General features: G+C 42.8%; 1 protein-coding gene across 1 annotated transcript; it reads right to left on the reverse strand.

The window, feature by feature from the left end:
- Positions 1-4,279: 4,279 nt before the first annotated feature.
- On the reverse strand, positions 4,280-11,664 carry LOC125515256 (endonuclease 2-like). The gene is made up of 7 exons (XM_048680694.1): positions 11,268-11,664; positions 8,123-8,227; positions 7,902-8,041; positions 7,711-7,803; positions 4,961-5,028; positions 4,781-4,854; positions 4,280-4,673 (listed from the first exon to the last, which is right to left on the reverse strand). The coding sequence occupies exons 1-7, from the start codon at positions 11,563-11,565 to the stop codon at positions 4,543-4,545; spliced, it is 909 nt and encodes a 302-aa protein (XP_048536651.1). The 5' UTR covers positions 11,566-11,664; the 3' UTR covers positions 4,280-4,542.
- Between the last annotated feature and the right edge of the window lie 2,270 nt (positions 11,665-13,934).

A 13,934-nucleotide genomic window follows, 5' to 3' on the forward strand; every position in this document is an offset into this window, starting at 1 on the left:
TAGGACTCTCCTGGCGCATCCCTTGTGGCCGGCCAGCCTCCCCCTTTGTCCTTTATATACTGAGGTAGAGGCACTCTAGAACACACAAGTTGATCCACGTGATCTATTCCTTAGCCGTGTGCGGTGCCCCCAGCCACCATAATCCTCGATAATACTGTAGCGGAGTTTAGGCGAAGCCCTGCTGCCGTAGTGCATCAAGATCGTCACCACGCCGTCGTGCTGACGGAACTCTTCCCCGACACTTTGCTGGATCGGAGTCCGGGGATCGTCATCGAGCTGAACGTGTGCTCGAACTCGGAGGTGCCGTAGTTTCGGTGCTTGATCGGTTGGATCGTGAAGACGTACGACTACTTCCTCTACGTTGCGTCAACGCTTCCGCAGTCGGTCTGCGTGGGTACGTAGACAACACTCTCCCATATCTCGTTGCTATGCATCACATGATCTTGCGTGTGCGTAGGAAATTTTTTGAAATTACTACGAAACCCAACATTTAGTAGCTCAAATTATGAAGCTCACAACTTAATGAAGCATGCTCCATCTTTCGGTGGTGGCCGCCATGTTTGGTTAGGACACCCCGGGAATCTACCATCCGTCCCTGTAAATATCGTGACGAATTAATAAAGCTTCGCAATGTTGCCTATTTTTTCTTTGAAGGCTGGCGACGAGATGTGCAAACTCAGTGCTGCAATATCCCAATCTCCATTTTTCTCAAAAAAATGGAAACCTCAATGTCCATAATGTTTTTTTCTTTTGTTCAAATACTTTGATTGCCTTTAAAATCAAACGTTTTTTCACACAATTCGAAAAGAAATCATGCACATAACTTCAAAAAAATTGCATAAACAAAAACATCTAGCCGACGACATGTACAAATCACGTGTTGCTCGTGTGTGCATCGGCCCCCGTCCTCAACATGTGCACCGCCCCCTCCTCTGGCGGACTTAGAGTGCATGATTGGATTGCCATTCGTGTCTTCTTCAAAAATTCTCTCAACACTAAATCTAAGGAGCTCGCATCCAACATGATGAATCAGTTCTCCTTGGCTATCTGTTCAGTTGTGGCTCGACGCTCCTTAATTTTGAGCCTATGCGCCTCCTTCTTCTTATCAATTCGTCTTCCGTCTTGCATAGCATCCCACCTTGCCCTCCTCTCTTGAGGTCTTCTTCTCCTCCATCTCCACTTTTTATTGTGTAATCTTCTCCGCATGCTCATTCCTTGTCCTCATCAAGTCTCAGATTTTTTTTCATTGCACATTTGCTAAAAAAATTCACGGTCACCCCGCATTCAATCAAACAAGCCGAAACAAAGGTAAAGGATGCCTTTTTACCTCATTGAGACGTTTCTGGTCCGACATTAGACTTGGAAGGTGTCGAGTTTCACCCGCCTTCGGAATGAAGGAAGAAGGGGAACACCACAACCCGTCTTCTTCTTCCTTTTCATTGAAGGCCACTGCGGTACAAGCAGGAGGAGGATGACACCTACATGCGGTGGCATAGGGTTTTTCACCTATGTGCCCGACTCGCCATCGGCATTGGTGGACGAGATACTGGCATAGGCAGTGGAGGGAGGCCGTCGGAGGCGCAACACTTGTTGAAGTCTTGGGATCCAACTCCAAACCAATGGACTAGGACATGGGGGTTGAGGCGGCGTCCATGATGTCGTCAACATGGACTGGGGACGACCGTAAGTGGTTCCAGACGGCGCTACAATAAATGAGAGGAGGCAGCAACATGGGTGGAAAGAGTTGGTTCTCTGCCCCTTTTTGGGGGGCAACCTTTCTTTTCTGTTGGTCTTCTCATGACACGGGGAAGTTCCTTCTGATTTGGGCTTCCTTTGTATACTCAGGGGGTCGGGTCTTGCAGGCCACAATGAAATGTTGGGGAGCCCCAATTTCGCACGTAGGACGACGAATAGCCACCAATGCGCACCGCCTCAACGCATTTTGGGCCAACCAATATGGGGGCCGGGCACTCCTATTTTTCATCTTCTTTCATTATTTCCTTTGTATTTCTTGTTTTTTACAATGAGAACTGTTCATGAATCTCAAATTTCAAAAAAATGATCGGAATTGTTAATCTTAATTTCAAATAATTCGCAAATTTTAAAAATGTTCATAAAATTTTAAAAAATGCTTATAAATTTTAAAAATGTTCATGGATCTAACTCTCACCATTTTTTTAAAAAGTTAACCAATTAAAAAAGTTTTCTGATTCAAAAATGTCCATGAATTTGATAATTGTTTGTCAAATATTTTTTCATTAATTTTAGAAATTCTTCCCAAAATTTTAAAATGGTCAGGATCTCAAGAAATGTTTGCAAAGTTGTAGAAAAAGTTTGGAAATTCGAAAAATATTCACTATTTGATAAAATGTTCATGAACTATAAATTTTTTCATGATTTCTCATAAGATGTTCACGAATTTTAAAGATGTTCGAAAATGAAATAGAAAATAAAAAGAAAAAGGAAAATAATAATAAATATAAAAGTAATAAAATATAAAAATTAGAAAAAAGGGAAGAAAATTAAGAAGAAAACTTAAAAATAGGGGAAAATACGGCCTGAATGGTTATATAACCTTTGCAAATCGGAAGAGAGAGTATGCTGTTACGGGTTAAAAAGGAACCACAATTCTATTTATCGCATAGGTCGGAGAAAATTGACGAAACACAAAACTTCTGTCACGAGCATGACGCGTCAATTGGCCCGGCCCATTCGCATTTTGTCACCCTACCAGTTTTCCTTCCTTTTTTATTTTATTTTTCAATTACGTTCTCACTTTTTATTTTCAGTTTTTCCCTTTTTATTTGAAGTCAGATATATTGTAATTGTTTTTGAATCTGTGAGCATTTTTAGAGTTTAATGTTTTTTTGAATTGGCATTTTTGTTCGAAATTGACAAACATTTTTTAATCAAAAAAGTTTTTTAATTCATGATCATTCTTGAATTAAATAACTTCTTTTAGAATTTGTGTGCAATTATTGCAAAAATTTTTTGAATTCGTGAACAATTTTTTAAATTCATGATTTTTGAAGTCGTAAATATTTTTAAATCATGGAGATATTATGAAATCCCGCACATTTTTCAGATTGTTGAACATTTTTTAAAATTTGGAATAATTTCGAAATTCGTGAAGTTTTCTCGGGTACTGGCATGTTAGGCTGGTCGCTCGCATTGATTATCGGTTATGTGTATACACCCGTGGTTTAGATGGCTTAGGTAGTGTGATTAGATATATGAAAAAAAGTAAATTTGGTGCACCATTTGTTCCATATATATTTCACATTGATTATTTCCACCAATTCTATTGGAATTGGCTCAGGAAACTGGATGCACCTGCCACCATGGATCATAGAAGGTTAGATCAGCTGATTTGTACTATCTAAGTCCTGTTTCGAAGAAAGGTACAACTAATTTATATCAGGTCACAAATAAACAGCGACACACAAATGTAAAGGAATGAAAGAAGTTGAGAGAAAATAAAACGTGGCTTTGAACTTCACTTGTAGATTGGTTATTATTGTTCAAGCAAACAGTCTATTATAGACGGTTGAATTATATTACAACTTCACAACAATTGAATTTCATGTTCGTTAAAATTTCCGAATAAAATTTTAAATATTATAGAATTTTTTAGAAAGTAAGAATTATTTTTAAAATAATAATTGTTTTAGAAATTCACGATTTGTTTTTGAATGAACATTTTTTAGAATTTAGAAACAATTTCTGAAATTCATGAACGTTTTTGAATCGGCAATGTTTTTTGAAATTTGCAAACATTTTTTAATCAACAAACTTTTTTTAAATTCATGAAAATTCTTGAATTGAAGAACTTCTTTTAGAATTCGTGAGCAATTATTGTGAATAGTTTTTTAATTCAGGAATATTTTTTAAAATTCATGATTTTTTGAATTCATAAACAACTTTAAATCATGGAAAGTTCATGAAATCCCTTTTTTTTCAAATTGTTGAACGTTTTTTGAAATTTGAATAAAATTAAATTTGGTGCACCATTTGGCAAAAAATTAAATTAATTTGGAATTGAGATATATGAATAAAATTAATTTGGTGCACCATTTGTTCCATATTGATTTCACATTTATTATTTCCACCCATCCTATTGGAATTTGCTCAGGAAATTGAATGTACTCGCCACCATGGATCATAGAAGGCTAGATCAGCTGATTTGTACTATCTGAGTCCTGTTACGAAGAAATGCACAAGTAATTTATATCGGGTCACAGATAAACAGCGGCGCACAAACGTAAAGGAATGAAAGAAGTTGAGAGGAAATAAAACGTGGCTCTGAACTTCACTTGTGGATTGGCTATTATTGTTCAAGCAAATAGTCTATTATAGACGGTTGAATTATATTACAACTTCACAACAATTGAATTTCTGGGTGCTGTGCCAAGGCTTTGTGACTCTTATTACAGAATGGCAAACTTATTGAAGCGGTAATTTATGAGAAACTGGCGTGGCAACGGCAGCTACAATACCTTGCAGCCCCGTATGTATACACTTCATGTACAAAGTATAGCTCTTTTACTGTACGTATAACGGCATGGTATCTGCTTTCTTCTTGTCGAATATACGGTTGAGTATCAGCGCGAGTCTGACGCCGGCCTGTGCTAGTCTCTTCTCCACGACCGGGTAGCGGGTGAAGTAATAATCATCTGCATTTCGGAAGAGTTGGGTAACCATCCATGCATTAGCGCTGCATGTACTCTAGCCAGGCAGAACTCACAAGCACTGCTGTGAATGTGGACACATAATCACGTACCTCCGAGGGTAATGTTCTGCACCACATCCTTGTAGGCGTAGTTGCAGGACAAGTGTATGCTCTCGATCGCGTAGCTGCAACGTGGATTCGGTGCCATACCATGTCAAATATTGTGATCAAATTAGTTGCACACAGGACATGAACTGAAAGAAAGTGCAAGTGTTTGGATATGAATCCTACTCATTTGCGCAGGTCGCCCTTTTGTTGGCGCAGTTCTCCCAGTGGCCGACATCGTCGGACCATCCTTCCTGCAGTTCACGGCTAGCATTAGCATTAGTGTTTTTTTTTGAAAACAACATGGCTTTATTACTAAACGCGCGGGCAAATCGCCCATAACCCTATATATTGAGTATAAGGATTATTAGAAAGTATAGGATAGATTAGGATTTGGTCCTGTCTTGTCTTGTACTCCCTCCATCCTGAAATACTTGTCGGAGAAATGGATGAACCTAGACGTATTTTAGTTATAGATACATCCAATTTTATCCATTTCCCCGACAAATATTTCAGGACGGAGGGAGTACTTCAAATTAGTCTTTGTACTCCTGTATATATATGCACACGAGGCTCAAGCAATACAATCAACAATAATTTCATCAAATCTCTCTCTCCCTTCTAACATGGTATTAACCTAATCGATCCTAAACCCTAGCCGCCGCCGCTTCCGCACCCGCGCGGCGCCTCCGGGGCGGTCGGTCTACATGACCGCCGCCGGGGGCCACGCCGCCGTACCTAGGTTTCGTCCGCTGGTCGTGTTGACCGGCTGCCCTAAAGTCTTTTTCCCGATCCTTTGCTTCGGGTTTCTCTCGCCGATCGTTTTGATCGGTGCCTATTTTTTGGTTTTTCAATTTAAAATCGATTTATGTCGCCCGCCGTCATCGTCGACCCTCGCGCGCCTCCACTCCGACTTCGGCATCGACTACACTAGCGTCTTCTCCGACTCACAGGCCTTGCGTGCTACGCTGAGGCCCGGAACGGCCGCTGTCCACGCCTCCGTCCGCCTGTCGGTATGCGCTGACAGTCGTCGCCTTGATCCGATCAGGGATCCTACATCAAGTCAACCTCCATCCACTTCAAGCAGGATCGGACGGGACATACGTGCGTGGGTGCACCGGCTTTGCTCGCATGGCGTGCGTTGCGCTAGCCCGATCCGTGTTGTGTGCACGTTGGCTGATTGTTTGTATATACGTACAAATCAACTTCCTGTCCAGCACGTGTGGTCGTTGCTTAGTTGCATGCTCATGTGACGCGACCGCTGCAGAACCCGTCGTCTCCGTCTTCGCGTCCAGTCACTCCATCTTCATAGCATGTTTGGTCTGATCAGTTGTATACATGCCTCATCTACACCGTGTGATTGACCTGGTCCGTTGGTGTCGCGCCTTCGCAGGCGTCGTGAAGACCGTCCCGAATTCAGCATGCACCTCCATCAATTGAGCAACGGGTTGCTGCTGCGTCATCCCATCAGGCCGCAGCGCCGCCGTCCCGTGGTTTTTTCCCTGCTGCACCGACCTGCGTCACCGCTACGTTACCCCTTCGGACCATAGTGTCGCGGTCCGCGGTCCCAACCACCCCGAGGCATACGCTCCAGGCCGTCCCGTGGCTGCACCGACCCTCGCGCCGTCGCTACGTCATCCCATCCGGTCATAGCGAGCGTGGCACGCGGTCCACGCCGCTGTCCTAAGGCCGTCCCCGCGGCTGCACCGATTCACGAACCGCCGTTGCGTCGCCCTTTCGGGCCGCAGCGTCGCGGCCTGCGGTCCCCACCGTCGCCCCGACCCGCCTGCCGCCGCTACGTCGCCCCTTCGGGCCCTAGCGCCGCGGCCCGTGGTCCACTTCGCCGTTCCCGCACGCCAACTTCCCGTGGTATGCGCCGCGTCGTCTCCCTTGGCGCGAGAACGCCATTGTCTGCGCCGGTCTTCGTCACGCTGTCAGGATTCTTCGCCTACTTCGAGCATCGCCACCACGCCTCTAACCTAGCCGCCGCCGCCGCCGCTCTTCTTCGGCCGCTGCCGCCGCTACCCCCGTAGCCGCCGCAGCCGCCCGTCCACCCCATTTGTCTTCGTCCAGCTCCAGTCCGTCGCCAGCGTCGCTGTCATCTACCCCGACCGCTTCATTTACTTCGACAACCGCGGGCGACATTGGCCCCGCGTCGATTGGCCCGCAACCGTCGTCGAGTCATTCTTTGCTGGCCTCTCCGACTTCTTCGACATGGCGTATGGCTCGTGCAAGTCCCAGTCTACGCATGTCCGGTGTTGGCAACACCACCGCGTGCCTTCGTCCACGACGTGTCCCCGGGCCTGGCAAGCCTGGTGCCGGCGCAATGCGTCGTCAACAATGTTTTCTTCCTAGCGCACCCCTACTTTGACACCACTGCGCCCATGCTAACTCGGCGCCCCCTTGCGCCCGTGACTCCACGGCGACTTCCTCGACACCAGCTACCCCGACTCGACATCGACCACGGTATTCTTCGCACGGCTACCTCAATCACGGCTTCACCACCCATGCTCTCGGCTACATCGACAAACGTCACAAAGGGCTACCGCCTACTTGAGCAACCTCGTCGGTTTTCACTCCAGCCACGGCTCCGTGATGCATCGGTCGTTACGACTAGGGGTGGGGTGGGGGGGGGGGGTGTCTGTTGGCTTACCTTCAGATTCTTCTCCAGTCTTATCGTCTGCCTCGCTACCGTTGTGACTGCCGGGGGATATTGAGTATAAGGATTATTAGAAAGTATATAATAGACTAGGATTTGGTCCTGCCTTGTCTTGTACTTGAAGTTGGTCTTTATACTGCTATATATATGCCCACGAGGCTCAAGCAATACAATCAACAATAATTACACCAAATCCATCTCTCCCTTCTAACAATTAGAAACACAAGAGAGCGGCCGGCAGTATTTTGAGTTGTTGGCAGTCTAGTGGTGTGCTCACCGTTAGGTTCGTCTGGAGGGCGCCCACCATGGTGTCCAGACTCTTGTTGTAGAAGTCCTTCATCACCGTGTCGATGATGCTAACGTCCCACACCTGCCAACACACACCAAACACTCCGAGAAGTTCAGTCCAGACCAGAAACCATACCAGCTCTGATGAACACGACTCCTGTGTGGCAGGGATACACGTACGTGGTGGAGGTTGGCCTTCCTGCGGTACCAGCGCACCATGATGGTGTTGCCGCCCTCGTCCTCCTCGTAGCCGACGTGCAGCGGCTGGTGCACGTCGCCCACGAAGTGTGCCAGGAACATCAGGCTCTCCGTCAGGTTGTCTGCGTTTCGATGCGAGCCAATGTTGTTAAGAAATCAGAATTATTGCGTGTTCTGACAGGAAGTAAGCTCATGGCACTTACATGAACTCTTGGGGGAGTCCCCGTAGGTGTAGAGCTGGTCCGTGTAGTTGTTGATGGCCCCGACGACGCACATCCCCTGTTGCCCGCGAGAGTTGTGGCAGTCCCCTGAAATTTACCCAGCCACATGAAATCACGCTTGGTTGATGCTCAACGGTCATAACAATTGTGCCCGCCCGGGCCCGGCGGTTCTCGCAGTCAGTGTCAGTCTCTGCTAGCTACTACACTGTCTAAAAAGCTAATTTTTTAAATAATACATTTTTTAAATTAATTAGTATAAATATTACGACTATATATTTATTTTCAAAAATAATACACCATCGGCCTGCTGCAGGCTGATTGGACCTAGTCGGCCCACCACAGGCCGATCGGCTTCCAGTCGGCCCGCAGCAAGCCGGCTGTGACTAATTGGGCCGACTTTCAGCCCGTGATGGGCTTCCAGTCGGCCCACCACTGGACGCCAATCAGCCCGTGATGGGCCGACTAGGTGCTTGTGGCCATTTTTCCTTTTCTGTTTTTGGTTTTAGTTGTTGTTTTCTATTTATTCTAGCTATCAAATGAATCTGGTTTGTGTTGAAACTTTTTGCATAAATTACTAGCAATATTAACATGCCACATATAAATTTTCATAATTTTTGAAAAACCACATATTTACATTTGTATTTGATAGCTCCTGGTGAATATAGATAGGGTTTAAATTTATTTATCCAAATTGGATTTTTTTATAAATATTAAAATATTGAGGAGAATAGTTTAAATTTTTTTTGTGAAACAATTCGAGGAATTTTTTTTTTGCTTATGAAACAATTTTTGTGAAACGATTTGAGGAACATAAGCCAAAAAAGTATTCTCACATTGTTTCATAAGCCAAAAAATAATTTTCCTCAAATTGTTTCACAAAAATTGTTTCAAATTGTTTCATAAGCCAAAAAAGTATTCTCAAATTGTTTCATAGAAAATTTCAAACTATTCTCCTAGATATTTTAACATCTATAAAATAAAAGAAAATCAATTTGTATAGATAAATTTAAATCCTATCTATATTCACCAGGAGCTATCTAATACAATTGTAAATATGTTGTTTTCCAAAAATTATGAAAATTTAGATATGGCTTGTTAATATTGCTAGTAATTTATGCAAAAAGTTTCAACACAAACCAGATTCATTTGATAGATAGAATAAATAGAAAACAACAACTAAAACCAAAAACAGAAAAATAAAAATGGCCATATGCACCTAGTCGGCCCGCAGCAAGCCGACTGGAACTAATTGGTTCGCAGCAAGCCAATCGGCCTACAGTGGGCCGACTAGGCGATGTATTATTTTTAAAAATAAAAATATCGGCGTAATATTTATGCAAATTAATTGAAAATGTATTATTTAAAATAGCGTCTAAAAACATCTTGTATTTTTTTTATTTCACTCCCTGGTCTAGTCGTCGCGACATCAGATTATTTGTTCATTTGGACGACCACGTCCACATGTAACATATGCAGTAATTGTGCGCCTCACGTTGCAACACATGCAATAATAGGATAATATGTGGACACATTCATCATCATCCATGTGATTGTCACTGCGATTGCTGTCGCTGGCGTCGTGGCCGTGGGCAAGGCCACATGCGCGTGGGGAAGATAACAAGTACTTATATTTGTTACAGCGACATTTTGTCATCGCCAGATCAGATCAGATAGCAGCAGACCGGCCTCATTTGCCCACGTGCAGCTATTCAAGTGATATGAGGATGAGGAAAACGACCTGTTCGGCGGAGCGGTGTGGATGGAATCGTGTGTGTGTGTGTGTGTGTGTGTGTGCGTGTGTGTGTGTGTGTGTGTGTGAAGCAAGCAAACTACGTAATTAATCTCACCCTCTCCAACAAGCAACATCGCCGGTCGGTCGGTCCCGGATCGTGAGCTAGCATATGCGGTCGGGATGTGCAAGCAAAGGATCTGCCGATACCTCCCTCATACATATAGCCAATCTTATCTCAAAAAATCATTTCTTCTTATATGGTACCCCTTCGTTCACAAATATAATATATTTTGAATATTTCAATATGAACTACATACTCGCAGAAATGAATGAACAAACACACTAAAACGTGTCTATGCACATCCAATTAAAAAAAGTTACTAAAACATCTTTATGTCCATGAATGAACGGAGGGAGCACTACTAAGATTGTTTATATTACTTTATGTTGTATACAAAATGTGTATATTTTTCCTTTTGCTTTTAGCTAACGCCCCCCCACCCCCACCCCCCGCACCCACCCCCTTCCGGTCGTACATTCTTCCGTATTTCTCAACAATATTAGTGCATTTTCTTTGTTTTAGTTTTTTTTTTGCCATTTTGCTAATTGTATGTCGATGTTTTTTTTTCCTTTGTAAATCTCGACCCTCTAAAACTGCACATTTGTTGGACTAACTTTGCAAGTTTGATGGCAACACAACATGCTTCTTTACCAAAAATTAAAACGAAACAAACATTTACTATGATATTACTGCGCTTTTTTTCGAGATAATGTTACTGCACTTCTAGTCTGCCGGTTAGTATATATGAAGTTATAGGTTATGATAAAGAACGGCTGGGTGTTGATCAAAAGACTTACAAAGTAGAACGTGAGATAGAAAAATCAAGTAAGATTTAAAGACAATTTCAATATTTCCATGCGAAAAAGGGCAGGCGCATACATAATTGACTTACAATAAATAATTCTAGACATTTGTTCAATAGCAAAACCGTTGGTTTCATAGGGACGTGTGTATTTTTTATTGAACTCTACATGTGTTGTCAGAAAATAAAATAAAAACACTTTCTTGCTTTTTTTTTGCGAGGGAAAAACATTTTCTTGCTGGTTTAACATGCAGTGCTATATACTCCCTCAGTTTCTCAATATAAGTTTTCCTAAAAATTTCAACAAGTGACTAGACATGGAGCAAAATGAGTCAATCTACACTTTAAAATATGTCTACATACATCCGTATGTTGTATTCCATTTGAAATGTTTAAAAAAGACTTATATTTAGAAACGGGGTGAGTATACTACTAATGGCGCGTGAATAAACTCTGTTCGGTTTATACTACGAGAAACGAGTAACTGAAGTAGAAAGAAAGGCAGGCAGAGGCGAGGGAGAAGAGAACTGACGTGAGGACTTGAAGTTGCAGACGTTGGGGGTGTTGGCGTAGTGGAGCGGGCTGGCCCAGTGGTAGCGGAAGCGCATGGTGTCCGCCCACGGGCACATCGTCGATAGCTCTCCGCCGGCCGACTCCGGCAGCAGCTCCTGCACCGCCGCCGCCGCCTCCTCCGACAGGTACTTCTCGGCGATCTTGCAGACCATGATGTGGCCCTCCTTGCCCCAGGCGTCGGCACGGCGGGGCGCGGAGGCGGCCAGCAGCGCCACGAGGAGAAGGAGCAGCAGCGGATGCGGGCGAGGTGCCGCCATCTCCCTCTGCTCTGCTGCTTGCTTCTTTGGCGGACGACGGGAGCAGGGGAGGAGCTGGGTGCCTCTGCTCTGCGGGCTTGGGCTGCCTTTATGTAATTCTCGGGGTCTCGCCGGCCACGGGGTAACAACGTAGCGTCGTCGTTGGGGTCTCTCTCTGTGGCTAGATTTGGGCCCTGGATCGGACAAGGAAGGACGACATCCACATCATCAATCATACACGATGCAAAGATAAGGGAAAGGCGAAAAATGTGGCTGGCTGCACAAGGTGACAACTGAACCAGACTAATGGTTTCCTTTCCCTCCCCAATCTTCTCTCGAGACGGATGGATAAGGCTACAGGGGCGACGGGATGAGGTTGCAGACGAGGTCGGGATGAGGTTGCGCCTCACTCACCGTGTCAGCTCTTGCTCCCTTGTTCACAGGCCCTGTGCCTCCTCCTCGGTTTGGCCCCGAGCTCCAGCCCCATCCATGGCCGCCGGCCCCTTCGACCACCGACAACCACCACCACTTCACCCCTGGCCAACTCTATTCAATGCAACAAAAAAAAAGGCAACATCATCCATGCTGCGAAACTTTTCTTTCGCAATATCACCTATGTTACGAGGTGAAGACAAAATAATAATTCTACAACATTGCCTCACCTCGGTCGCAAAGGTTTCCGCAACATTATCTCTGTTGCATAAGTTTCTGCAACATAATCTTTGTTGCATACCTCATCGGCCGAATCTAACTGCTATTTTGTATTGAATCCAACGGTTCGTGACCCGGCTGATCTCTTTTCAAAGGACCAGTCGGCTAACATGTAGCACGGCCATAAATATAAAGATGCAAGATAATGTGGAGGCTAAAATTATTCACGAGAACCGTGAATGAATGTTGAAGCTCATAGCATGGTTAAAGCTATGTCTACTTTATCTTTTGGTCGTCACGTTAGGCTGTCTGATAGACCAATCCCTTCCATGTAACCCCTCCATGAAACCCAAACGATAAATGATTACTACATGCAGTGACAGAACTAACATCCAACCAACGGGTGCATGACGTCACCTAAGAACCACAGTCTCTAATTTATACGACGTACATTATTATTATTATTCTATAACAAGCCGTGCATTGCAACGAGAAATAGAAAATATCATAATCTCCAATGGCCATGACCATATTTTGCTGCATCACCAAGATACACCATCACTCTCATTTTCGTGATATCGTGAGCAATTTTTGAAAATCACTGAACATATCTGAATTTGTGATTTTTTTAAATTCTTGAACATTTTCACATATTTCGAATATTTTCTAAAATCATGAACATTTTTTGAATTCATGAACGTTTTATACTGTTTTCGAAAATATTTTAAAAATTGTGATCATTTTTAAAACATTTTTCTTGAATAGACGAATATTTCTAGAATCAACAATTTTTCTGAAAATTTGGTGGAACAATTTGTGAAATTCACAAACATTTTTTTGATTTAACAAACAATTTTCAAAATGCATGATCATTTTTTTAATCAGCGAACATTTTATGAATCAATAAACTATTTTGTAAGTCACAAACAGTTTTTGAATTCTGAGGATATTTTTCTATTCATGAACATTTTTTGTATTGGCGATTTTTTTTTCATTTTGATTAACATTTTTTAATACATGAACTTAAAAAAATCATAATTTTAGTTTCCTAAACATTGTTTTTCAAAACTGTGAACTTTTTTGAATATGTAAACATTTTTTAAAAACCACGAACATTTTCCGAGCCCACAATCATCTATGAATTATTAAATATTTTATTTCAAAATTCATATTTTTTAATTTTCGAATCATTTTTGAAGTCTCAAATTATTTAAAGTGGAAGAAACAAGGAGGGAAAAGGTAAACACAAAAACATGCCATCAGGACATGGGTCAACCCAAACTGGTGCGCTTCCTTTTGTCCCAGCGCGCAAATCACGGTATAGGAGGGCATGGGCCGGCCTAGTTGCATTCCCATGTGTGAAACTTTTTTTTATCACTTATAGATGGCCCCGGTGGGTAGTATTTTGTAATTTTAGGGACAATTTCGGTGATGTACGGCCAGAAGCAATAATTCTTTTATTGTTAGGTATATATATAGGAAAAATTCATTTTATCACCTAGGAGTGGTCATCTCACATGTCTCAAATACTACCATGTGGCACTATATATAATACTTTATCATCTTAAATATGTTAATATACTATATATAAGATAGTTCAAAGTGAGTTATATGAAGTTTGCAAGTTGGCCCATAATTTTTATTATATTTTTAAAATATATACATATTTGTACGTAAAAAGAAGCACACTTAAAAAACGATACATACTACCTAAAAAGTAATATATATATATATATATA

The sequence above is a fragment of the Triticum urartu genome, chromosome 6 (assembly GCF_003073215.2).
Source record: "Triticum urartu cultivar G1812 chromosome 6, Tu2.1, whole genome shotgun sequence".
Lineage (NCBI taxonomy): Eukaryota > Viridiplantae > Streptophyta > Magnoliopsida > Poales > Poaceae > Triticum > Triticum urartu.

Excerpts from the sequence above, each read along its gene's own strand:
- LOC125515256 (XM_048680694.1), bottom strand. The coding sequence starts at position 11,565 with ATGGCGGCACCTCGCCCGCATCCGCTGCTGCTCCTTCTCCTCGTGGCG. Across the intron at positions 8,228-11,267 it reads CTGCAACTTCAAGTCCTCAC|GGGACTGCCACAACTCTCGC; the intron begins GTCAGTTCTCTT and ends GGTAAATTTCAG. Across the intron at positions 7,804-7,901 it reads GGAAGGCCAACCTCCACCAC|GTGTGGGACGTTAGCATCAT; the intron begins GTACGTGTATCC and ends GTGTGTTGGCAG.